At 52.0% G+C, this 24007-nt stretch overlaps 2 protein-coding genes across 11 annotated transcripts in view; both read right to left on the reverse strand.

Annotated features, from left to right (window-relative positions):
- Nucleotides 1-5473: 5473 nt before the first annotated feature.
- Nucleotides 5474-11127, reverse strand: eif4ebp3l (eukaryotic translation initiation factor 4E binding protein 3, like). The gene is made up of 3 exons (XM_088604840.1): nucleotides 10791-11127; nucleotides 7035-7211; nucleotides 5474-5931 (listed from the first exon to the last, which is right to left on the reverse strand). The coding sequence occupies exons 1-3, from the start codon at nucleotides 10921-10923 to the stop codon at nucleotides 5900-5902; spliced, it is 342 nt and encodes a 113-aa protein (XP_088460966.1). The 5' UTR covers nucleotides 10924-11127; the 3' UTR covers nucleotides 5474-5899.
- Nucleotides 11128-14137: 3010 nt separating this feature from the next.
- Nucleotides 14138-24007, reverse strand: part of ankhd1 (ankyrin repeat and KH domain containing 1) — a 66737-nt gene continuing 56867 nt past the window's right edge. For 8 of the 10 annotated variants that reach the window (XM_088604845.1, XM_088604844.1, XM_088604842.1 and 5 more), the window contains 10 exons: nucleotides 23376-23538; nucleotides 22640-23099; nucleotides 21983-22138; nucleotides 21354-21503; nucleotides 19550-21165; nucleotides 18960-19136; nucleotides 17190-17441; nucleotides 16097-16275; nucleotides 15421-15585; nucleotides 14138-14651 (listed from right to left, as the gene is read on the reverse strand). In XM_088604845.1, coding sequence (XP_088460971.1) covers nucleotides 14592-14651; nucleotides 15421-15585; nucleotides 16097-16275; nucleotides 17190-17441; nucleotides 18960-19136; nucleotides 19550-21165; nucleotides 21354-21503; nucleotides 21983-22138; nucleotides 22640-23099; nucleotides 23376-23538 — 3378 coding nt within the window. In that variant the 3' untranslated portion in view covers nucleotides 14138-14591. Of the gene's footprint in view, nucleotides 14652-15405; nucleotides 15586-16096; nucleotides 16276-17189; nucleotides 17442-18959; nucleotides 19137-19549; nucleotides 21166-21353; nucleotides 21504-21982; nucleotides 22139-22639; nucleotides 23100-23375; nucleotides 23539-24007 lie in introns of all 10 variants that reach the window. The other 2 variants (XM_088604846.1, XM_088604847.1) reach the window with 2 other exon arrangements.

Here is a 24007-nt window from a genome sequence, read left to right on the forward strand (position 1 = left end):
CACCTGTAACACCCCCGGGCTCTGCTTTGTCCTGTTTCCTGCCAAGAGCACAGAACAGACTGTCAGGCGTCAGGCCTGTTTTTACTTATATCCCCACGAACAGAGGAAATAACTAAATACGAACTCAATTTTGTTAGGTCTGTTAATCGATCTTCATGTGCATCTGCATTAGAGTAAAACCACGCCTTGCACGTGCAGACCTACATATGAAACAAAGATCTATACACAAATGTTTATTGTACTTAGTTGTTGATATATTTTAGAGCTGAAATCTCCCTCTGGTTCCCACTGGGATCGAAGCGGTGTGTGCAGTGATCCCGAGCTGCAGAGGAGCCTCTCTCCGGGCCGGGCCCTGTGCTCCACAGCGTTTCCTGTAACAAACCCCTTTCCTGAGGCACGAACTGAGTGACCAGTTAATGAGACTTCAACACCTCGCGTGTCAGAAATGAGGGCGCCCACCCGCTGGCTGGGGGTCCCCAGGGTGTCCTCGGACTCGGGAGCAGGAAACCCATTCAGAGCCCCCATCCCCACCACCTGCCACCCACGGGCTCTTCACCTTGTGCCTGACAGGGGGTGAAACTGAGCTGTCTGGTCTGGACGCATTGCAGACACAGTCTGCTTCGGCCAAGATGTCAGTTACACTGAGGGGCTGAGACCAGGCTAGAGTAGGCTAATCCCTAAAAATTCCCTGTATTACAGCAAGTAGCTCAATAATCACGACTAGCAGATTTCATGCACTGTAATTGGATTATAAAGTGCTCTGGGGCTGGGCTGCTGGAACGCCTGATCTCCCAGCTCTTCTCACGCTCAGCTCTTCTCACGCTGTGGTCCCATAAAATAAGATCAAGTTTGTCCCCGGTTCACCGGTCAGGGGTTCCATCACCAGACCATGACCTCTGACCTCTGGTCACTGACCACTTCCTGTTACTCACAGGAACTGGGGTCCAGCAGGGGTCCAGGTGGGCTCAGTCTCGCGCAGGGATCTAGCGGACTGTGGGTCCAGCTCTGACACTCCGCCCCAGTTCTCAGGGGGTGTGAGTTCAGCGTTCAAAGTGCAGGCAGGACCTGCTGCCTGATTGTCTTGGTTTTGTTTTTTTTACTTTTTTTTTTTAGTCGTGAAGCTTTCATGAAAACAGATGGCAAAAGACGTTTGTGCCTCAGTTCGTTTTTCTACTTTTCTGCGGGTTCTAGCACATCTTTAAGGCCATAAAGTTCCTTTCCGTTTCCAACTTTAACACCAGCTGTTCGACGGAAAGGCTGGGAATTCTCGTGATTCTGCTACTGGCATTTATTTTGACAAAGCGGCTGGCCCTACCCCTCGCCTTGACCCCGGCCCGGCCCGAGAGAGGACAGCTGAGACAGGAGAGCGTCTGCAGGAATGCGCGGGGGGGGGGAGCGTGTGACAGTCAGCTGGACCGGCTCGTCTCCCCGTGAACGCGCACAGCCCGGAACATGCGACTCGGGTCAGAGCCTGCTCGTCTCCCCGTGAACGCGCACGGCCCGGGAGCACGCGTGTCGTCACTCTGCTCGTCTCCCCGTGGACGCGCACGGCCCGGGAGCACGCGTGTCGTCAGTTCCGCTCGCCGCTCCAGCGGCCGGCGGAGCTCATTGGCTGTCGTTCACTTGCAGCGTCTTGCAGCAGTTGGGCTAAATGTGGTCGCCAGCTCACTGCCAACTCATGCCGCTGCCTTTTGTGAAAAACAAGTTGAAAGACGACGCGCGGCTCTGCGGCAGCCTGCCTGTGTTCGGAGTACTCTGGGTCACACGTGCTAGCCCCCGAATTCCTGAGATCATCCATCTCTGGCTTTTGCAGCTGTTCATAGATTCAGTGCTAATTCACTAATTCACTTTTTTCAATATCATTACCACTAAACTAGAAGAAGTACTAGTTATTATTATTTGTTTTAAACACTGCCTCCTTAATGACAGGGCTCCAGAAGATCACCCTGTCCTGGTTAGTGCTCCTGTGCCGAGTAGAGACAGGTCCTCTCTCCAGACACACTGAGCGCTGGGGTTCAATCTTCCAGAGAGCCTCCTGAGTTCAGTGAAACAGCCAGGTACTGGCTTAAATGGCATAGGTTGAACCTGCTGTCGTGTTTTAAGGCACTGAGGAGCTTGGTTTCCCTCTAAAAGCCTGCTGGGCTGTAGCAGGATCAAGGTAAGAGCTGCATTACAGACAGTGAAAACTGCAGGACACCCCAGCGTGCTCAACGCAGAGGGACAAATCTGAATTTGAAAGAGGGGGTCAGGCGTGTGAGATTCGTACACAAATTTCGCATTCTTTTGTGTGGTATAAAAAAGTAATGCCTATTTTTTGTTAAAAAGTTAAAAAGACACTTCATATTTCAGACCTTTCTTTAAGGAAGAAATGTGTTTTTTTGAGCAGGAGCCTTAATTCTGTCTGTCTCAGCTTACCGTGACAGTACTGAATGTACCAGCTTTGTTTTCGAGCCGTTCAGTTTACAATTTGCAGTAATTCAAAGCCTTTAATGTTTTTCCCAAACTGATTGTCAAACATTGGTCTCGATCTTGATTGATGTACAAATGTAAATCAGAAAGCACAGGTATGAGATAGAGGAACGATGAATGGTTTTGGATGGATGAATGGTTAATGCCTTGGCTTCCTTCAGGAAAAGAGATCCTGGAATTAATTAGCTGTGAACTACTAAATAGGCCAGATGGGCCGTTTCACTCCCCTCATCTGTAACTGGTCTCACGTTCTTATATCGCCATGCAGAGACAGCTCTCGGCTTCTTGAAACCGAGCTCCAGAATACAATCCACTAGACAAACAAGCGCAGGACTTTCAGAACTAATAAGGAAATGGAGCTCTCAGATTTACTATTTAAAACTTTACGACATAATGCTCAGCAGCCCTTTCTGTTTGTCACTGTCCTCTGCCAAGACATGTACGGGGGACGTTTCCCCATCCGAAGTGCCTCTGTGCTCCACGAATGACAGTTTGTTAAGGATTAATCTAAGTGAGATAGCTCCTGGGATCCGTTAAGGTCAGAGGTTCTTTACTAATTAAGCAAGACTGTCTTCATTGCTTAAACTATGGGGTGACATGTTGGGATGTGTCTGGAGCTCCGCCTGGCCACCCCAGACTGGACCTGCGCGGTTGTCAGGAGAGGCCACGCTGCTGCCGCGATGCCCGCAGGGTCCTCTGGCCTCAGCCTTGAGAGCGCCAGCGATCCGCCCAGTCCAGCGAGACGGCAGCCGTCGCCCGCGCCTGTCCCGCCTGTCAGGTCCCCCCGCGGGGCGGCGACAGTTCTGCGAACTGTAACTCACGAGCGTGACCCCCCTGAGGCGCCCCCGCTGACAGCCCACAGCTGCGCCCTGTGTTTCAGCGGGGCTGACAAGCGGGGTGTTTACTCTGTCGCCATGTCAACGAGGAACGCGGCGCGCAGCTCGGCCGCAGACACAGGACCCTCAGCCTGCTCTCGGTTGTGTAAAAATAGCCGAGGGCCCCTGTGCCGTCTCATGGGACAGAGTAACTGAAGCTGCTCTGCAGTATCTGATCGTCTGCGCTGACCTCCTGACAAGTTCGTGTGCGACACTAATTCAGAAATAAGGTCAGCGATTTCATGTTTTCCCTCTTTTAAATGCTCCTGAAGCCCCACGGAATTGAAACAGGCTGGTAAACAATGTCATTCAGCTGTTAAACTACACACAGTACCCTCACACAGCCAGATTAGAGAATATTGCTGCAATATAGAGGAGGAGGGAGTGGCAGGAGATAAGGCTCCAGCAGTTTGCTGTGGTCTGTTCACACTGACGGAGTAGCTGGTGCCGCCGACACAGGACCGGGGCCACGAAGACGAGGACGGCGGGGGGGCGTGTCTGTGTGTGATGAAACGAGCCTCTGGGGTGACGGCGGGATTCTAATTTTGCAGGTCAGGCTGCCGTCACAGTAAAAACACCGACATCGAGACGAACTCAGTCCACGCGCCACTCCGCTTTTCCAAAATAAACTCAAAGAAACTTCTTGAAGAAGAAACACACAGGCTGGACACCAGAGAGGGGGAGAGAGACAGGAGGGGACCAGAATTCAAGATCACAACCAGCTTAAGAGAAAAAGAGACCAAACAAAACTCCATTCCAGGACCGAAGGTGCTGCAGGAGATCCCTCAGCCGTTGGGTGAGTGTGGGCAGGGCAGGGCAGGGCGGCCTAGAAACCCCAGCGGTCTGGGGCTCAGGCCTGCCACACACTGTGGCCCAGTGTCTCATGGACAGAGGTCCAGAAGAGGACTGGTTCTGGACATGAACTCGTTTGCCTGTGAGCTGAGGGACTGTCTTGAAACACCAAACCAATATCCAGTTACTGGCAAAGAGGATCGCTTTCGTAATGAAGGCTGAATTTTATTTCTTTACATATCAAGAGTGGGTGTAGGGGGCACCAGCGAGTCCAAGTCCAAGCTGTGCAGAAGTGGTGAAAGTTTGTTGGACATTCTAAAACAAACAATAAAAATAAAGCGAATCCACTGACTATCATCCACACAAATGCCTTAAGCTGTCTTATTGTAGTACCCACTATCCTGCTCTTCACACACTCAGGTCTCCAGTCTCACAGGCCTTGAAAACTTTCTGAAGACAACATAAACCCCACGGTAGCGTTTTCTTCCACCCCTGGTTAAAACTGGGAGGGTTGTTAATCTGACAGCTAAGACCAGTTGGCAAACAGATAAAAGCTCAGAGCGTTTTAAGCAGCTTACAGTTCGAGTTTGTTAAATTCCAAGCAAAGATGAAGTTTTAGATGGAAATAATGATGATCTGTGCTCAGAGGAGACTCGCACAGCAGACGAGATTGATAACTATTGCTCAGCCTGCCTCAGTGCAGGTAAACCAGCACCCCAAGTCACACCTGTGTCCTGCGAGTTCTCCCGGGATAAACATTCCAAACAGCTCACGAGTATCGGCATCATTTCCGCTGCTCCATTCAAGCCAAGCCCAGCCAGAAAAACCTTATCAGGAGTCAAGTCCGATATCACACGGGCTGCGCTAGAGGTTAATGGAAGCCCAGCTGTGCTAGAGCCTAAGAAAATCCATCCAGTTTCCCTCCAGTCTGTAACCTTCCCAAGGTGAATCGCTCTGGGATGGTATCGAAGTGGAAGCTTCCTGTGACCAGGTACGAAGGCCTCGTGGATCCGACCAATCGCAGAGCCCCAGCGACACGGGCTCAAACCACCTTCATCCGTCGACTCAAAATCTGCAAAGCCTGGAAGGACTACAATTTAAAAAAGGGACAACTTACACTGGACAATCCCAGTCAATTTTTAAGTCTTAATTGCTACTACTAGAATGTAAAGTTACATCATAAGACTGGCTCTCCAGAATCTGGAAACTGGACTTGGCTCCATTAACTGCTTGTATGCACAAGGAGTACACTACCCATATGCAGAACGTTGAGTCATGTAGTGTTGGCGGGGACGGTACTACACCACTGGAACAGCACTCAAGGAATTAAGTCCCAGTTTCTTTTTCAGTCTTTTATTGAGCAGCTGCCGAGCAGAACAGTTAGTCGCATCGTCAGTTGTCCGCAAACGGAGCTGGGACTGTTCCTCTCACAAGAGGGCAGGACAGAACAGCAGCCCGACCGTAACATCGCAAGTAGGTCTTCAAAGACTAACTTAAAACACGGTTATCCAATCAACCCATTTCACATTTCTTCTTAGAAAAAAAAAAAGAACATGACCAAATGTATAAAACAACCACATTAAAAGAAAAACGAACCCCCCACCCACCCAGCCCACGAGCTCCAGACGCAGCGTTTAGCACCGGCACTGCTGCCGAGCTGGAGCACTGTCCTTCGGTTTTCACAAAGATAAAAAAAATAACAAAAAGGTTCCTTGAAACAAGAACGGGAGAAGCCGTCTCTTCCTCAGCGGCCAGCCGGCAGGTCAGATGTCCATTTCGAACTGATTGTCCTCAGCTGGAAGAGAAGGAAAGACGTGAACATGGCTGCACGAGAAGAGAGAGGCACAACCACGAGGTCTCCGCTGTGAACGAACCGGATCCACCAAACCCACCCACAGCTCCTGAAGAGCCACCACCACGGCATGGCGACTCGAACCTGGGCAACGCCTGGGATTCCCCGAGCCTGTGCCGTCTGGACTACTGGACCCACCCAGCCACCAGCGCCAGCGGGGTGAAGCGCAGCAGAGCCCAGAGGGCTTCTGAACGAGGCCTCCCGTGATCCACTGGTGACTGGCCGTCACAAGCCAGTGGGGAGCCGAGAGGTCAGCAGCCCCGGCCCAAGCTACGCACACCAGCCTGCTCCGTTCCCCCCCCCCCCCCACAACCACCAAGTACTGCCCACCACCCTCCAGAAACAGCTCCCCCTGCTGCTCCTTTACACAAGTTACACAACTTCAGGATCTTAAACCGTTTCCTTTGCTGGACACATGCCAGCAGTAGAACCAGGATCACGCGTCACCCGAGAGCCTGGTTCCTCCGAGACCATGTCAACAGGCTGCACAAGCACTAGAGGTCCATGCACATTGAACAAAAACATGCAAAACAAAACGGCAGAAAACTGGAAAAACAGAGGCTGGTCTGTGGGGGTCTGATAAGTGCTGCAGCAACCGGTTTATCAACCCGGATTTGAAACTGCTGGGACCGATTCCAAACAAACATACCGACAGCCAGGGAGATAACCGCATTCTGAAGACCTCTCACACATCCACACGAATAAAGTCCATGTTTTTAACTCGGGCCAGACGCACCGAGACCAGGCCCCGCCCCCGAGGAGAAGCTGCCAGGAGAGCGCAGGCGGGGCTGGCGCGTGACTCCTGACCGAGGACAGAGGCAGGGCGGTGATCCCGTCCTCCTGGGGCCCTCCCTCCTCCTGGTACACGCACACGCTGGAGTTGACACCGACTCCTCCGGCTGGCCTTCTCCCCAGTTCTCACGCAGCCAGAGCACCTCACCCCGCGCGACGCCCCCAAGATTGCTGCGCCCCGTTTTGACCGTCTTGGCACGTCCGTGGGGCCCCACTGGAGCTCAGCCCTCGGCGGCGCCCCCCTGGGGCCTCACCTGGCACATCCTTGTCAGGCTCCTCCAGCTCCTCCTTGAGCTCCTGCAGCTTGGACAGGGGCGCCAGCGCGGGCACGGTGACGCCGGGGATCTGCGGCAGGAAGCAGGGCGGGGTGCGTGCGACCGGGGAGTTCCGGCAGTCCAACAGGAACTTCCGGTCGTAGATGATCCGGGTGCCTGAGGACAGAGCGCAGGGGCCAGGCTGAGACCGTGCCGGCGAGCCCTGGCACACTGGACTGCCCAGGTCACCAGCACACAAGAGGCAACAGGAGCGCAGCTTACAAGGATTTAACTAGTCTCCAGGAATGTCAAACCACAACACCCTGCGAGTCCTCCTCCTCGGACCTTCAGATTCACCCCCACTCCTCTGGGGCCGTGACCCCCGGCCTGCTACAGCAGGTGTCAGACCCACACTGACCGGTCATTCACCCTCCTCCCAGCACCAGTGCAGGCGGCACAAGAGACCTTCAACTTCTAACCCTGAGCCCTAAAGTGCAGGGCCGCCTCGATCACAGTCCTCCTAACCCAGCCACACCCTGAGGCCCCGGGCTGGCGCCCTCCACGGAGCCCACAGACGCGGGTCACGCAGGAGCCCCCCGTGCTGCAGGAGGGGAGGGGAATGAGCTACAGCGCCTGTGGGAGCGTGGCGATGGCCCTATCGCACGGGCACAACTGCTCGGTCAGGTCTCAGACGTCTGTTACACAGACTTGGGGAGGCATCTCGGGCTCCAGCAAGGACCAAGGGCAAAAAGCACACGCACCATCTGGAAAGCGGTTTCTGCTTCTCTAGTTGCTCATTTTGCCGACCACATCCTGTCCTGCCCCGGCACGGGCAGCGATGAAGACCACATCCATGAGCCCCTCGAACTCCGCTGCCAGCCCACAGAACGCCCTGCTGAGCCAAGGCAGCAGGAGTGTGGCTTCAGGGAGAAAAGGAGAACTCCTACTGTCCAGTAATGGGTTTCACACACATATAGCAAGGCGGCATGCAGAAAACAGCTTTAACGGTTGCGAGCAGAATATCACACCAACACCTAGCCTGGAGAGTTCTACTTGAACAGAACTGATTTTCCACAGCGACAGCGCAGTCTGGCGGTGCACTCTGGCGCAGTTCACCGAGACCAGGGCAGGAGCGCTGGCCTGTAACAGCACACATAGAAGGCTCAGGAGGGCAGGCGGAGAGAAGCTGGTCTCCGATCCTGCAGTCACCCAGCAGGCTGACAGACATACTGCCTCTGTTCTCCGTACACCTGATCCACCCCAGCTGTGAAGAGGCGGCTGCAGAAACAGCCTGGCTTGCTGGGTGCGGCTGACCAGCCCCAGTCCTGAAGCTCCCCCTTACTGGGGCTACACCCCTCTGCAGCAGGGCTGCAGGGCAACACAGACCAGCGAGTTTCCTCAACAGGGGCAGCTTGTCTTTCAGATTCTTAGAAGTCAGAGCCTTCCCCCGCCCTGGCGCGGCGCTGCGCTGCTCTTGGCCAGGACAGCGTGTCCTCAGCTATTTCTGCAGCTGCCTGGAATGGGCGGGTCCCCAGCCAGACCAGGCCTCACTCTGGGGCCCAGGCGGGGTGGGTGAGCAGCGCAGCTCCTGGAGGAAAACAGCACGTCGCCCAGCCCCTGTGGGGCCCGTACAAGCGAAAACTGAACAGTCACAGTCGCGTTCTTGAGCCGCTTTTAAATCCCGTGTGTGAACTGGCCTGTGCACCAGGCAAGTCCGAATCGGCCGTCGCGCCTGCTCAGCCCCGGCGAGCCAGCAGGGCGCTGCCCATCGCGGCGCGGCGCAGGTACAGGACCAGCCAGGCACCCGGGGCTCGTCCAAGCAAGACCAAGACCAGAGCACCTTCCCACCTCGCGCCAGCGGTCTGTAGCCCCAGTAAGATGGGGTTATATTGTTGCACCCCAGGGTGTGCTGGAACAACTGGGACGCAAACGGGAATCTCTCTGGCGTTTAGGAGGCTCCACAAGGGACTGCAGCTGGCTTAAGGCAGCCATTACAAGTACTACAGGCCCCCAGTACTCCCCCCTCCGCACAGGCGAGACCACGGCCAGTTTCTCAGGGGCAGAGGGCTTGAACACAGCGGGCAGCCTTTCAGAGCAGCTCGGAACAACAGTTACTCCACATGAGGAGCTGCTGTTCCCCCAGAGCAGTCCAGCCCTGGGGCAGGACTCACCGGGAAGAGATCCAGGACACACAACTGCTGGGACAGTTCAGGGATAAGTCACAGCCCGCATTCTCGCCGCGCAGCTGGCAGGGGCTGGACTGCAGGGCACAGACGCCAAGCGCCGGCTGTCCTCCAGAGCGAGGCAGACACCAGAGCCCCAGCTGCGAGGCGTGAGGAGGCGAGGGGCTGCCGATAATTCCCCAGCTCCTCCTCTCGAGCGAGCGGCTCTGCTGGGTCCGACCCGGACAAGTCCACAGACCCAGCACAGGAAAAGCCCCGTAGTAAAAAGACACACTTTCACCCGGCGTCCCATTGACCGGAGCGCAGGAATACACCAGTGCCCCACCCCCGAGCCCTGCAGCTGAGATCAGTGTCCGGCTGCAAGGAGAGGACTCTCCCAGCATGGGGAACAGGTTTCAGCTCGTCTTCATTTCAGCCGGGAGGAAAGGCCGGGTTTTAAGCCCCTGTGGAGGGAGGGTCAGTGTTACAAGGCAAGAGCCGGAGGCCAACCGCTCTGCAGGTCCGGCGACAGTGCCTCAGGAGCTCCGCCGAGCTAGTGACCAGAACTGGGAGAACTGGTCTGAATTCCAGCGGGCTTCCATTTCTGATCGGGTCTCGAGAGAGGCTAGAAAGGTATATAGACGTGAACTGAACTCGTGAGGACAAACCGTGCCGAGAGCTCTCATCCCAGACCGAGATGTGAAATTTGACACTGCAGGCGCTCGGCCCTCATGTAGCCGAGGTGCGAGTGACCGCTTCGCTTACACCCCCACCCCGCGCGAGTCAACCGGGGATATTCCGAGTCTCCAAACGAACACCTATCCCGTGGGTTTCGGGTGTCCTGTGCTCCATGGAGAAACAACAAAGCCCTTTAACACTTCCAGAAAAGGCGCACCGTGTAAAGCACTACAGCGTGTTGTTGAAGGGTTTCTGCCTGGTGCTCAGGCTGGGCTGATACCTCCTGCTCCACCTGGAGACGAATGGTACCGAGCGCGGCGACCTGCGAGACGCGCTGCGTGTTTCTGCACAAACACGCGTGGAAAACCCCGCAGGACGCGTTAAATCAAAGCGCACAGGCGCAAACCCAGCCGTGGCAGGAGAAATGCTGCAGCTCGTCTTCCGCCCGCCCCGGTCTCCTCACTGGCAGACGCTGTTTTAAAGGAGCCACGGCGTCCGTCCCGACCATCCGAGCAGCTGATCCCGATCAACCTGGGAGAAAGGTGCCCGTCGCAGCCCGGTGTGCGGCCGGTAAGGGTCTAAACACCCCGCACCCCCGAGAACACGACGGATAAGCGCCGTTTCGCAATGCTTTACCAGAAAAACAGCGATCTTCAGCGGGACGGCAAGTCAAGAACCCCCCCTACCCCAAAGGTACAGACGTTTATAAGGGTCGCCAACAGGCAGTTTTTTTTATTAAAGAAAATCCCCCTTTTTTTTTAAATGAAGACGCTCACTGTTTTGGTTCGAACAGTTTCATCGCGCCGATGGTTATATGTAAAAAAAAAAGAAGAAAAAAAAAAGGAGAGAAACAACACTTTAAAACAAAGTTGAGTACAGCCATAAGCGGACTCGCACGCCGCGGCCCTCGGCCTACCTCCCGGGGTGGTGGAGAAGAGCGTCCCGCCGGGCGTCTGGCTGTAGCAGTCCGGCAGCTGGGACCAGTCCTTCAGATGCATCACCCTGGTGGGGATCGGGCAGCTCTTGGACTTCTGGCAGTTGGCAGACATTGTGCTTGTGCTTCTTGTGCTGCTCTTTTTTTTTTTTCCTTCTCAATGATAAAACCAACCAGCGAGGGTCGCCTTAATAAATTAAAAAAAACTAAGCACCCCCCCTCCCACAAGTATACGCTGAGCCGAAAAGACTTCTCCCCAGCAGCTCGGCTCCGCAGGGACCATGTGCGCGTCTATTTGCAAACCGCTTTAAAGGCGGACGTGACACGGCTCACGTGACGGCACATCAACAAGATCACGCGTGGCGGCGGGTTGGATTACACCCGCGCGCTGAGCCCCCTCCCCCGGGTCCTGCAACGCCGCCCAAGTATTGCCACGGCCGTGGCAAAGGCGGATATCCCCGCCCCGGCCCATCGCGAAACCTCTTTATCAGCAGAAGGCGGGTGTCGCAGCCCAGCGTTAAGTTCACGGCGCCCCAGCGGCTCCGCGTCGGCTTGAGCTCGGTGGGTGTCGGCGGAGCCCCGCCGTGCAACGGTCGCTTCCTGCTCGAATGAAAAGGGCCACCAGAATCACGACTGAGCCCACTCACCCCACTCACGGCGTTCGTCCCCCTACCATCTGGTAGCGCACAACAAGACTCCGAAACAGCTTCTTCCCCAGAGCCGTCAGGCCGGTGACCTCTCCTCACCCGTCCTGTACCGCACAGCGACCGCACTCCTACAGACCCACACACACCACACCGGCGACAACTGACCGCAAGCCGAACTACTCGAACTACTCGAGTTGTACCGCTTGATCATCGCTGTATTATCTTGCACTGTTTGTCTACTGATGCAGTTTTAACAGATGCGGGTGGTGTCACACTGGTACCATACTCGTTGTTTACATTGTTATTGTATTTACTGTCTATTGTCCCGTCTGCTGTTCTGTATATATATATACTGCGCCCGAGAGACAGATGAGGAACACTTTCCATCATACTAAGCACCTGTGTCAGTATAATGACAAAGTTCAATCGACATATTTATACCCCCCCCACTTCACGTTTTATTCCTAATGTGAACCAGGGCTGCCGTATGCGTTTCCCCACGCGTGTCCCTCTCCGAGTGGGAGGATATCGTTCGCCCTGAGGGGTCGGGGTCACTGTGTCCACCCGAGAGGGCAGGCCGTGCAAACACGCGTGTGCGCGAACACGCAGCAGTACTCGCTCCTGCCGTGAGGACGCCTGCGCTGTGTCGGAATATTCCTCCTTTCTAGATGTGGACGGTGGCTCAGAGCAGCGCCACGCGAAAACAGACAGGCGATTCCCACAGGCTCTGTTTGGACATGTTCTCACGGGGGTCATTTGAACTGTATCTTAGCCCCCCCACAGCAACAGGCGAACGAGAACACGCTGTTTACTATAAGACTTCATTGTGCGATTTCTCAGAACTTTGTCTTGCATCAAAGCAGCACTTTGTTTTACACCGAAATTTACCAAACAAACAGTTCAAGTAAATATTAACAAACATAACAGACGGTTACTTCTAGTTATTCATGACACGCATAAAAATTCATCAGTCCACACAACTATACCAGAACCAGTAAATAAACCTGTACAATTGCACTGAGCCATACAGTTACACACACCCCTTGGCACATAATCCACTGATGGTGCTGCCGTGGACTAGGAGTTTCATTATGAGCTAAAATAATTCATTTTGTTAAAGGCCACACTGAGGGATCTGTGTCTCAAGGCATGAGTTCATCATCTTCTTGCAGAAGATGTGAGGGATCAGGGGAGATCCTCACAGCTAGTTGCTACACACTCTGCTGAAGTGGCTGCCCCATTCTCTTAGAACACATCCTCGAGAGTCTGGACATTTTCACTTTCTGTTGCACAGAAAGGCTGTTATATCATACAGTTATTCCATACTGCATGACACTTTGTACCAGAGAACTGAAAAACTTGGTCAGAATCTGACTATTGGCACCAAAAGCCTGAAACCCACAAAAAGTAATTTTGGTTTTGTAGAATATGTGCCTTCCAAGAGTAATTCCAATGTATAATCCCAGATATTTATAGGATATAACTTGCTTATTGGACTCACTATGAATTATGACTGCAAAAGGACTGTCCTTCATGCTTAAAATCAAAGATCCATTTGCAAAAGAATTGTAACAGACAGACCCCCTCCATTGTGAATCTGCTCCCACCAGGGAGATCCCTCTGTGTGCACAAGTGTAGAAGTAACAACCTCAGGAAGTCTTGTGCCCGTTGCAATACGACTCAATTAGCATCTAGTAACTCATCTCCTGGATCACTATTGTACCATCTTCTTAGTTGGTCATGTTTGTACTCCTCGTTGCGTTGTTGTATCGGATTGTGCCGTAAAACAAATTTCCCTCCGGATAATAAAGTTTGCATTTAATTAAACGGTAAACTCTTCCATTTGTCTAGTATTGAAAAGCAAGGCATTCTTTTAAAGCTCTTGTAGTTTTTTTGCAACCACTAGAAAATATCAAATATTAAGACAGTGTAATTAACACAATGGTATATTTACAATAATGGTATGTTAAAATGTTTTAAAAAAACATGTATGCCACTTGGATAAGTTGATAATCAAAAGAGGCATATCCAGCATAAAAAGGGTACAAGGTTTGTCCCTTTATTGAATTTTAAACTGTCACTGGCTAGCAGTCTGTCCCTCTTTTCTGAGCCCCACACTCAAATACTTTCACCCTTCTGTGGAGATCACAGCCTCCACCTACCTCCATGCTGAGGCCTTTCTCTATTGAGGGATTCACTGGGAAACGATGCCCTCTATGGGAATACAGTGTAACTGCACCTGTATGTCTCATCTGCACATGAAGTGCGTTATTTTCCTGCTCTAGAAATGTGCATGTTTTTAACAACTCAAAACAGCAACCCCGAATGCCAGAATCCAGATAGTGGATAAAAGGCACACTTCTGAGGTTAAAGCTGAAATGCAGATGACAGGCTGGTTATTGATAAGTCTTGTAAAAAGAGAAAAAAAAAACAACTTGTGACTTCATAAAATAACTTGTGACTTGTTCATATAGAGAAACGCTCATACAATGGTCTGTCTATACCTGCATTCCAATGGTTAGAGCTAAAAAGACTTTGACAGGCTAAACCTGGCATGTCTGCACTGAAAACACCCTGTACAGATCCTTTTTAAGTACACTTTAGTGTTTAGGGATTTGTTAAGTTTCCTACTTCGTGACATCTTTGAAGTCGGGGTGTAGATTACAAAAAGACGCAAAACAGTTACAGTTCCATCTTTTTATTGAATATTAAGGTAAATATTTCACATTAATACAGGCTACATAAAGTAGAGCCACTATACGACATGAAATTTACTCTCATTTTAACCCTTTTTAGTATGTAAACAATTATACATGTATTTACCACTCTAAAAGGTCTGATTTATCTTTATGTAATCATCTAGTTCTTGGCTGCATATAAATAGCTTACAGTACTGTTGAGCCAACAGCCCAAGAACAGTTTATGTGGGTTTAAAGTCAAAATGGCTAAACTAAGCAGAGAATGTATCCTGTTGTACAGGCAATCCATTTGTTCATAGACAGTGGTAAATAGAAGTAACAACCCACACAGAAATTTTAGTTAGGCACATCAAAAATGGTGTCCATCCTTCCAATTTTAACTTTAGGACACTACAAGTTTAACATCTCAATTTCAATTTCGTTATGCCTCAATCTTTTTAGTTAACATGGTTCAGATGCACGTTTCCAATATGTGGTGCCCAAGTACCAGGCCAGACCTGTAATGACAGAATAAACATCAATTAGCGAGTCACGTACAGCCATAAGCAAGACCGTCAGCACTCTGATCCCCTCTCCACTCCCACTGCGATTACACCTCAGGATTCAGCACAGAATCCCACAAGAACATTTCTGCACACAACTGCACACTTTTCAAAAATATTTAGTCCTACATATGAATCAGATACATTAAAATAAGCTATAATTTAAATGGAATGTATATCACAAAAATCTTTAAACGTTTTCAACCACAAACATTTCAATAAAAAGATCGATTGCCGAGGATGAGAAGACCTCAGTTATCACAAGATATTGATTGTCCACTGACACTTACACAGCAGGCGTGCCGCTATAAAACGCTGCCAGTTCCACAAAGAACACCAAGGTTTAAATGTGTTTTTTCCACACTTAATCAATTAAATACAAACACATTTGAGCAGGGATTTCTGGTTAGTGTCTGGATACAGACAATGATGAACCAAGGATTTCTCACTATTTCACTAAACACCGAAAGGTCACGGCTAAACATTGTGGACTTATTTGAAACCCAGAGTCACACTCCAACCGTAACGTACATACTGGTGTTTAATTTTCTGAGTTTCTGCAATAAACCTGAGACACCCCCCCCCACTGGCAGGGCCGCTAATGGCAGTAACTTAGTACACACACTTCTACCTGCCCCTCAGAGAGAGAAAGTGTCAAGAACGCAGAAACACGGCTCATTGGAGTCCCAGCTCCACTGTGTGGAAATACCTTTTAGAATTTTACCTGCTGGGGGTCTGAGTTCTCTGCAGAATTAGGGACGACTTTTAAGATGGGGTTCCAGGCGGGGTCGGCAGTGTGGAGTCCGTTGTACAGCGGCCCCCCCGGGCCTTCAGCCATGGGGGGGTGAGGCGGAATCATGGTCCCACCGTACATGGACATCGGCAAACCCTGGAGACACACAGCCACGGGCGAGATTGAGGACACACCTGCTTGTTTCATAAAAACGAAAATTTCCGTTCTGCTCCTGGAGCAGGGGGATACAGGGAATGTGCAAGTGTCCACTGGCTCTCTGGACAGACAGTCGAGTGACCCAGAACCAGCCAATAATGGAAGAGGACGTCCTCTGGAGCTGCTCCAGGCACAGGAGTGCACTGTGGGACTGCAAGGCGACAAGGCCACAGGCCTCCCGGGAGCGATTTCTTCAGAGACTTCACTACAAAGAACCTATTCTCTATCCCAATCGCACCATGAAATGCAGATTTCAGTCATAATGATACTTGAAGAGCACGGCATGCATGCTAAAAGCAAACGATATGCAAGATATTGCAAACGATGAGACAACTGTTTGTTTTTTCTAACTCTATTTAAAACACTCTCCAACGTGAAACCCTAACGGGAAAGCTCTTCTGTCACGGTTAAGAAAAGACACACGCGCTCAGCGGCCTGTATCTGTGCGCACCTTGGGGAAGTCCATGAAGTTGCTGGGCATGGGCTGTTGGTGGAAGGTGTTGGAGGGAGCCACGATTCCAGTATCGTCTCTTTCCATGGGCTGATGCTGGGAGAAAGCAGACTGGTCCGACAGCTGCTGATGCATCATGTGGTTGCTCATGAGGGGCTGAGACCATCCTGACATTGCCTCTGCAGGGGAGAGGAGGGCACGATGAGCCACCCGCTCACAAGAGCGCTGGGGTGCCCTCTGTTGGGGATGTGGTCTCATGCAGCTGCACAGCCCCCAGAGAGCACCTGCACCCCAAGATTAGTAAAGCGACCAGGGGGGATTTAGACAAGAGTGCAGAATGATTACACACTGCTGGGAAACAACGTAAAGTACCTGAACCACATCCTGATCTCCGCTTTATGTACTCTTAAAAACGGGTACTGTGAAGTTTCACGATACTGAAATGTATTTTAAACGCACCAAGGGGATTCAACTGACTCTCATAGGGCGAGAGAAAGTACAAGTGTACAACAGGCTAAGAACGCTATTCTAAAAACAATGACTTTTCTAAAATTGCAGTACCAGTTAATATCCAAAAGTACACTGGCTGAGAATTGCTGCTGCAGGAATTGTTTAACATGACCAAAAGAACACTGTCAGCATTACTCTGAGCTGCTGTTAATGACTAGATTAAATGTGAGAAATGGTTTATCCATCGGTGTAAATTAAATTCAGGTTTACTCCACTTCATGCATTAATGAACCTGTTCAAATAAACACATCTATTCCAAACTGCCAGAAGGAGTATGCGTGGCCATTTTTCACTGAGCCCAGAGTGAGTGTGGTGAAAAGACATTTTGAAACGGAACCTAGTCCAACTTGTTCATGTTTTTAAGCTCTCAGAATAGTACACAGGAAGATTGATTTCTCCAAACAAAAAAAAAAACATTCACATAAACATCTAGGTAAGAGAGCGCTACCTGCAAACTGCCGTTTAACAATCTACCCAAGTGTTCGGTCCTCCCAAGCTGAGTAACGAACTCCAGAAGTCTCCACTAGGGGGCGCTCACTTCAGCACCAACGAGTGGGGTCGGCAATCCGGACAGCACGCTTACCTGAGGCGCTGCCAACCCCAAAGGACCAGATGCCCCCCTGGCCGACGGGCGCGGTGTAGCTGGTGGTGAGCAGCGCGGGGTTGACGGCGCCGGTCTGCCGGATGCGCGCCAGCCGCTCTGTGCCGATGGGGGGGGGCACCTTGCGGTCCTGGCTGGAGCTGCTGGCCTTGGCCTGGTTGAGCGCGGGGGCGGCGGAGGAGGCCGACAGCGGGGAGGAGGCTCCGGAGGACACGGAGGGCACGGGGGACTCGCCTGCACAAACACAGCAAACAGCCTCGTGAGCCCCAGCTACCCCGGCACGGCCATCGCCGGCCTCCTCCGGGTCTCACTGCGAGGGCACGACGGCACAGGCCCTCCGAAAGAGCGCGCCCAGCCACCACATGCACTGCACTAAAATATACATGCCCCAGAGTCGGACCCATGAACACTGAACTCCTCACCAAAGGACACAGAGCAGCATTTTGAAATATTGACAAGATTGTGGTACACAATTCATGCTCACAAATCACGCCTTAATACAGACCGCAACAAACGCTGTACACATACAACAGTCACATCGTTAAGACCGTCCTGTCTTGAGACTGTCGTGAAACATCTGTCCTTAACTAGGAAAGGACAGCTGAGGCGCTGTGTGAGCGTGTGTGAAATGTTGGTCATCCAGTGCCGTTTGTAAAATACTCAATCACACCTCCAGCAGGAAAACACCTGCAAGGATTTCCTGTGCAGTCTCTGAAAACCACAGGGGTCCGCTCTCGGAGGACAAGTGTGTGGGGGCTGATTCGACGGCTAATGCGAGTCGGTGACGAGTCAGAAACGCACGTGTACATCTCAGGTTATCCACAAGCCGTCTTCGCACAGTAAATACGACTCATTTCCCTCTGTCAGACGTGTGTGTGTGGGGGGAACTGACGGTACTTTCAACCATGTCATGAAATGATGGCATGAACACAATGCCAAAAAAAGTGAAAGTAATCTCAGTACGGTAGCAGCTCATTGAGGGAGTCAACGTGTTCTCGGAGTTCCGCATGACTTCACCTACACGGACATAAAAACCTCCAACGGCCCCCTGAAATAAAACTCGAGATCAAGAAAGTTTCTGAGATGCGTAAAGAGCAGGCAGTGGGGCGTTTTGTCCCTGGATGGCCAGCGCCGAGAGGGCGAAGTGCGTCTCCAGCAGGGCTGTTTCACGCTTCAGCCTCGCTCTGCTCCTGCGCTTGTGCAGGTGTCCCCACCTGTAGGGCATCACGTCAGGGAAGAACCCAAGTGATCCGATTATTTGCTTAATGTGCACTTTAATTACTACACTATGGTGTTTAATTACTGAACACCATAATGTAGGATAATGTACAGTAATGTATATATCTGTTAAAAAGTAATTTCTTTGATGTTTAACTTATGTATTTTGTTTATAGTTTCATGATCACAAATGGTATAACAAGATGCGTTTCTCAGGGCCCATTAGAAGATCACCAACGACAGGAGACGACAACGCTGACAAAGCTAGAGTAACTTTAAGGCTTGCTACAGAAGGTATGTCGCTCTCGATGCCGGACCCCCATAGTGCCCAGTGCTTATCAGTGTGAAGGTGTCTGCTGTAGCGCTCACCAGTTCCTCTCCTTCTGAAACGGGTGAACCGGCACGGACATTAATTCAGACAATCAAGACCGTAACACACCTGCAAGGTATGCTGAATGGGCAATAGCACAGAAGCACTGTAAACATTTACCAACACAAAATAATTTCACAAAGAAAGCAAATACCAGTACATACATGAGGTTGAAGCACTCCAAGGATGTGGTGAGAAATGCTGTCTACTGAAGCTGGGAGTCCCTACAGGAGCTGGGCCTTGTAAAAAGACTGGGCTCCCTGATATGCTTGTAGCAAAGCTTGTCAGTGGCGTAGAAGAGGAAGAGATAGAATTGCCAGAAGGGTCTAGAGCATGCATTCCTAAAACAAATAGAAGAATAGGTTTTAAACACTTCCCCCTTAAAAAATGAAAACCTTTGGCTTCCAAGCAATCTTTAAAAAGCCAGATCGGTATAAAAATGCTGTTACTTTCACTAAAGCACAGTAACTTCATTAACGTGCCATTCTGTAAACTAAAACTTTTAAAAACAGCCTAAGATTAGGCGTGCTTGTACGAATACTCAAAACATCGTGCACGAAGGAGCAAACTGCCCTGCAAACCATGATTTTAAAGTACTTGCTGAACAGACAAAAGGTTTTGCGTCAGACAGATGATTTTCTCATAGGGTTATGAGCTATACGCAGTCACATCCGAGTTACCGTAAGGATGAACAAGGCGCTTGTCTAATCGGAGTACACAAACACAGAAGGGAACAAGACGGGATGAGCCTTACCGATCGGACTGGTGACAATCCTCTGGGACGCGGAGCGGAAGCCAGGAGCCTTGGAGCCGTCTGGGGGAAGCACGTTCTCCAGCTGCGCCATGTTGCTCATGTATGTGGCCTGAGCGCTGTAGGCCTGGTCAGGGGGGGTTCTCGTGGGCAGGTGGCAGGCGCCCCACACCTGATTGTTGCTGACCTGGCTGCTGTCGAAAATGCTGCTGAAATGATTGAAAAGTGCTGCGGGGCCGAAGTTGGGCGGCAGGGCCTTGTTGCCGTGGTTGATGTGCATCTGGGACCCGTTCATCATGCTGATGGTCGAGGAGAGCTGCAGGGAGGGCGGCATGCCTGGCTGTTTCATGGCCTCCTGCGTCTGGGCCGGAGGCACGAACACGGACTGCTGCTCCTGCTGCATGGAGCTGCCCGGGACCATGGAGTAGAAGGGGGCGCCAGGCTGCATGCGGGGAGAGACCCGGGGGGCGGGGGCGGCGAAGTGAGGTAAAGTGTTGCTGGTGTGAGTCACGGTGCTGGAGCACATGGCGACGGGGCGCGTGGCAGCCAGGCTGGAGGGGGCCGCTGGCTCCGCGCCCGAGCTGTAGGGCATCGGCAGCTGCTGCTGCTGCCGGGCCTCGGCCGCACCCGCGGGGGGCTGGAGCGAGGACATCGAGGAGGCCGCGGAACAGAAGGCCCCGCCGGCCCCCACGCTGCTGCTGTCCGAGGCGCCGCCCAGCGCGGCCGCCGGCGTCAGGACGGCTCCGGAGGGCTGCTCGGCGGCCGGCTTCTCTTTAGCCGCCGACGGGGGAGTGCAGGGCTCGGGCTTGGCTGCGGGGGGCGCGATGGGGGGCGGCGGGGGCGGGGTGGGGGGCGCGGCGGACTGGGCGCTGTGCAGAGGGGCGGGGGAGCTGGCCGGCCGCGTGCTGCAGACGCTCGTGACGGTGGCGGTGACGGAGGTCGCGCTGCTGGTCTTGGGGTCGGCGCTGAACAGCTGCTTCCGGACCGAGGAGGGGGTGGGGCTGTTGGTGAGGCAGGCGGGGGGCTGCGAGGTGCTGGAGGGAGGGGAGGCGGTGACGGAGGGGGGCAGCGCACTGCCAGCGTACTCCACGTGGGAGGTTCCGGGGCGGATGGCACCGCTGCCGTTGTGTTTGGGGGAGCTGTTGGTGCTCCCAGGACTCACGGGCCGCACGGGGAAGGGGCCCCACGTGTTTGGGGAAGGGGAGAAGGTGCCGCCGAACTGGGCCATGGGCAGGCGGGGGTGTCTGATTTGGTGCATAGTCTGCGCGGCCAGCAGGGCCAGCTGAGGATGGGCGTAGGCCAGGGGGAGAGAGACCGGGAAAGGCGGGCGAACGGTGGCCGAGAGGTTCTTGGCGAGCTTGCTGCCAGGCTGTGACGTGGAGGGCGAGGAAGGCTGGAACGCCACGGAGGAGGAAGGCACCACCGACACCAGGGCCTTGTTGCCAGCGGCAGTGGTGCTGGTGGCTCCGGTGGAGGTGGTGAAGGTGGAGCCGATCTTGGTGTTGGCAGCAGGCGTGCGGATGTGATTCCGGGGAATCAGGTCCTCCAGCTCCTTGGCAGGGTCTTGAATCAGGGCGTTGATGAGCTGCACGGCGTGCCTCGTGGACTCGGTTCCTCCTCTGAAACATTAAAATTCGTATCGTTTCATTTCCAGGCCTGGATTCCCTTAGCACCCATCTTAGTCTTTTTAACACCAGCACGTAACGGTGCAACAAATACGAAATTGACTTCGTGGACGTAGATGCACTGATTCCACTCCTGGAACACAGGATCAGTAAAACATATTCCGGCAGGTGGAGCCACTTACCTGATGGTGATCATTCTCTCGCCATTCTTGTCCTTCTGCTTGTCCACGTCTATGTGGGCTCCAGTGACGTCCTGAATGGCAGTGATGTTACATCCGCCTCTCCCCATGATCCTGGACACAACTGAGGCAGGAACCGACAACTTCTTAGATCTAGGGGACAGAGCACATGGGCAGGTCAGCACCCCCAGACACTCTGTACTTCTCTCTGGAAGTACAGGGTGTGGTTTCTACAGACTCAAACCCGAAAACCTAGTCTCTCTTAGCTCTACCACCCATATGTTAAAAAAGGAGAAACTGGAAGACTTCCGTTTAAAAGCAAAGCCCATCACATTAAATGCGGATAAATTACATATCAGTCTCATATCAGCAGGTTCAAAAGGCTTACAGAATATTGACTTTTGCTGCATATACACAAATACATCTGGAACAATATGATTCCGGACAAAAAAAATTCATCTTGAAAGACCTTCAAGCCAAGAGAAAGGGTTAGACATCATGCAGAGAAACAGAGTAAGCAATGTCTCTTGGAACCATCCCGAAGAACCTTATAATCTTGTCCTGGCATGTCACTGCACTATAACAGAGCTGCAAGAAACAGACTTGAAATAAGTGGAAATGAAATGACAAACCTCCTGACAACTTCCTTCCAGCCCTCTTCTCTCTTTGGGCCTCTTTTGGGGCTGGTCAGGTTCATTTTACCATTGGGCGAGGATACTGGCAGTGAAATAGTCTTTAATGTAGAAGGTAGTGAACTGGGAGTCACGTCATTGATGCCTTCTTGCATTCTGAGGAGCATGAGAAAGATTATACTACTAAAGAGAACGTCACCTGTGTTTATTTCCAAGATGATCCAAGTCAACAGCCTTCCGCAAACATTCTATGAAATGTTAAAGCCGTGCTCTAAACGCAAAGCAAACATCTGCTTCAACTATATAGCCACATCATTCTGGTGCATCAGATGGAGCAGTTAATACTCTTTTCCCCACAAAAAAAATTAGCCGGATTTTTAGAAAAAATGTAACCTTCACTGGCATTTTAATCTAAAACTTCCAATGTATATGCAAAGATTTTTCACATCACAATCTAAGCCCGGACTGCGACTACAATATGGGATAAACACTGACTGCCTACCAGGGCAGCCTGCAACCTAAAACTAAATGAAGAAAGCAAAATCAAACCCATCTCGACCCCACCCAGCCCTCCGATCTTTAATTACAAATGCTGGACGTGAGTGACCCCCCCGCCGCCCCCCCCCAGACCACAGAGCAGGAGAGCGCAGTGCTCACTTTGGCTGCGACTTGGAGATGGAGACGGTGACCTTGTCCTCTCTCTGCAGGGCGTGCTGCGCGGGGCACTGCCTCTTGTCGGCGGCGGCGGAGGGCAGGTCGGGCAGGTAGTTGAGCTCCTGGCTCTTGCTGCCGCTGCTGCTCTCGCTGTTGCAGTCCGTGCTGTCCAGGTTGTCGGAGTCGCTGTTCCCTCCAGCCCCGCCGCCTCTCGGCTCCCCCTGGATTTTGTTTTTGTCCGCTTTCTGCTGCGCTAGCGACATCTGCGGGTCCTGGAGGATGATCTGAGCGTTCTGGGAGGTGTCCCGGGTCTTGTTTTTCTTGTTCTTGCGGTTGGTGCTCGGCGTCGTCACCACGCCGGCTCTCTTCTTGCCGAAGGCGCTGGTGAAGGTGGCGGAGGTGGCCGAAATCCCAATGGTGGTGGTGGTGGTTGCGCTTGGAGGCTCTATGGGAACTTCAGGTTCTACAAAATACAGGAAGTCAATAGATACATGATAAAGCATGCAACCCAAGTAGCACAATGTGGACAGAAATCAGTCTTGCTTTAGTCCCCATGAGAAATGTGAACCCAATATCTCAACAAAACAGTAACTCAAGTCATATAACCAGCAGTTAACGTCATACAAAAAACTTTCATATGAACTGGCTGGTGTGGTTTGCATCTAAAGTTAAATCTACTCTGAGGGTTCCTGATCCTCTGTTCCGGCACAGGTCTGATAAAACCCCCGGCTGTCCTTGCCTTCAGCAGAATCCTTTTCGGTATCTTGCATTTCCAAAACCTCCTTCGTTTTAGCTTCCTCCTCCTCCTGCTTCCTCTTCTGCTCCTCCTTCTTCTTCTTGCGCTTCTCTTTGCGCTTCTCCCTCTTGGCGGCCAGGGCCTGCTTCTTGCTCTCCTCCCGGGACTGACGGAGGGGAAAAGCACGATTATTAAGAGGCTGCTCCACATGCCTGAGCCTTACCTCCATCCGCATCATTCACGCGCCACTTAGCCAGGACATGCTCCAACATGATGCCCAGGAGCTTGGGATCCTTTTAACTCTGATCTACGTCTGCTCTTGGAACATACTTCTACACACACTTTGAGAACAAACAGGTTTTAAAAACTTTTTTCTTGGTGCTCAACTGTTCCTTGCATTCAGTTGTTAGAAGACCCCGAGGTCTGAGAATCAAGTGAGGTCCAATTTATTTTATTTCTTACATAACGTTTAATTTGCTTTGAATAAAGATACTCAAAACAACTTCAGCAAATATGCTGCAATTCACTCATTTGAAATCGACCGCACTAAACACACGGCCGGAGGGCGTGCACAGCACAAAACCAACAACAAAAAGCTCAATGGGAAAGGGCAACATAGCTCTGTACATAGTCTG

This window comes from Lepisosteus platostomus, chromosome 13 (genome assembly GCF_059453375.1).
Source record: "Lepisosteus platostomus isolate fLepPlt1 chromosome 13, fLepPlt1.hap1, whole genome shotgun sequence".
Taxonomy (NCBI): domain Eukaryota; kingdom Metazoa; phylum Chordata; class Actinopteri; order Semionotiformes; family Lepisosteidae; genus Lepisosteus; species Lepisosteus platostomus.

Coding starts and splice junctions, on each gene's coding strand:
- eif4ebp3l (XM_088604840.1), bottom strand. CDS start 10,923: ATGTCTGCCAACTGCCAGAAGTCCAAGAGCTGCCCGATCCCCACCAGG. Junction 7,212..10,790: donor CTTCTCCACCACCCCGGGAG/GTAGGCCGAGGG, acceptor CTCTGTCCTCAG/GCACCCGGATCATCTACGAC. Junction 5,932..7,034: donor GCCTGACAAGGATGTGCCAG/GTGAGGCCCCAG, acceptor CTTCTCTTCCAG/CTGAGGACAATCAGTTCGAA.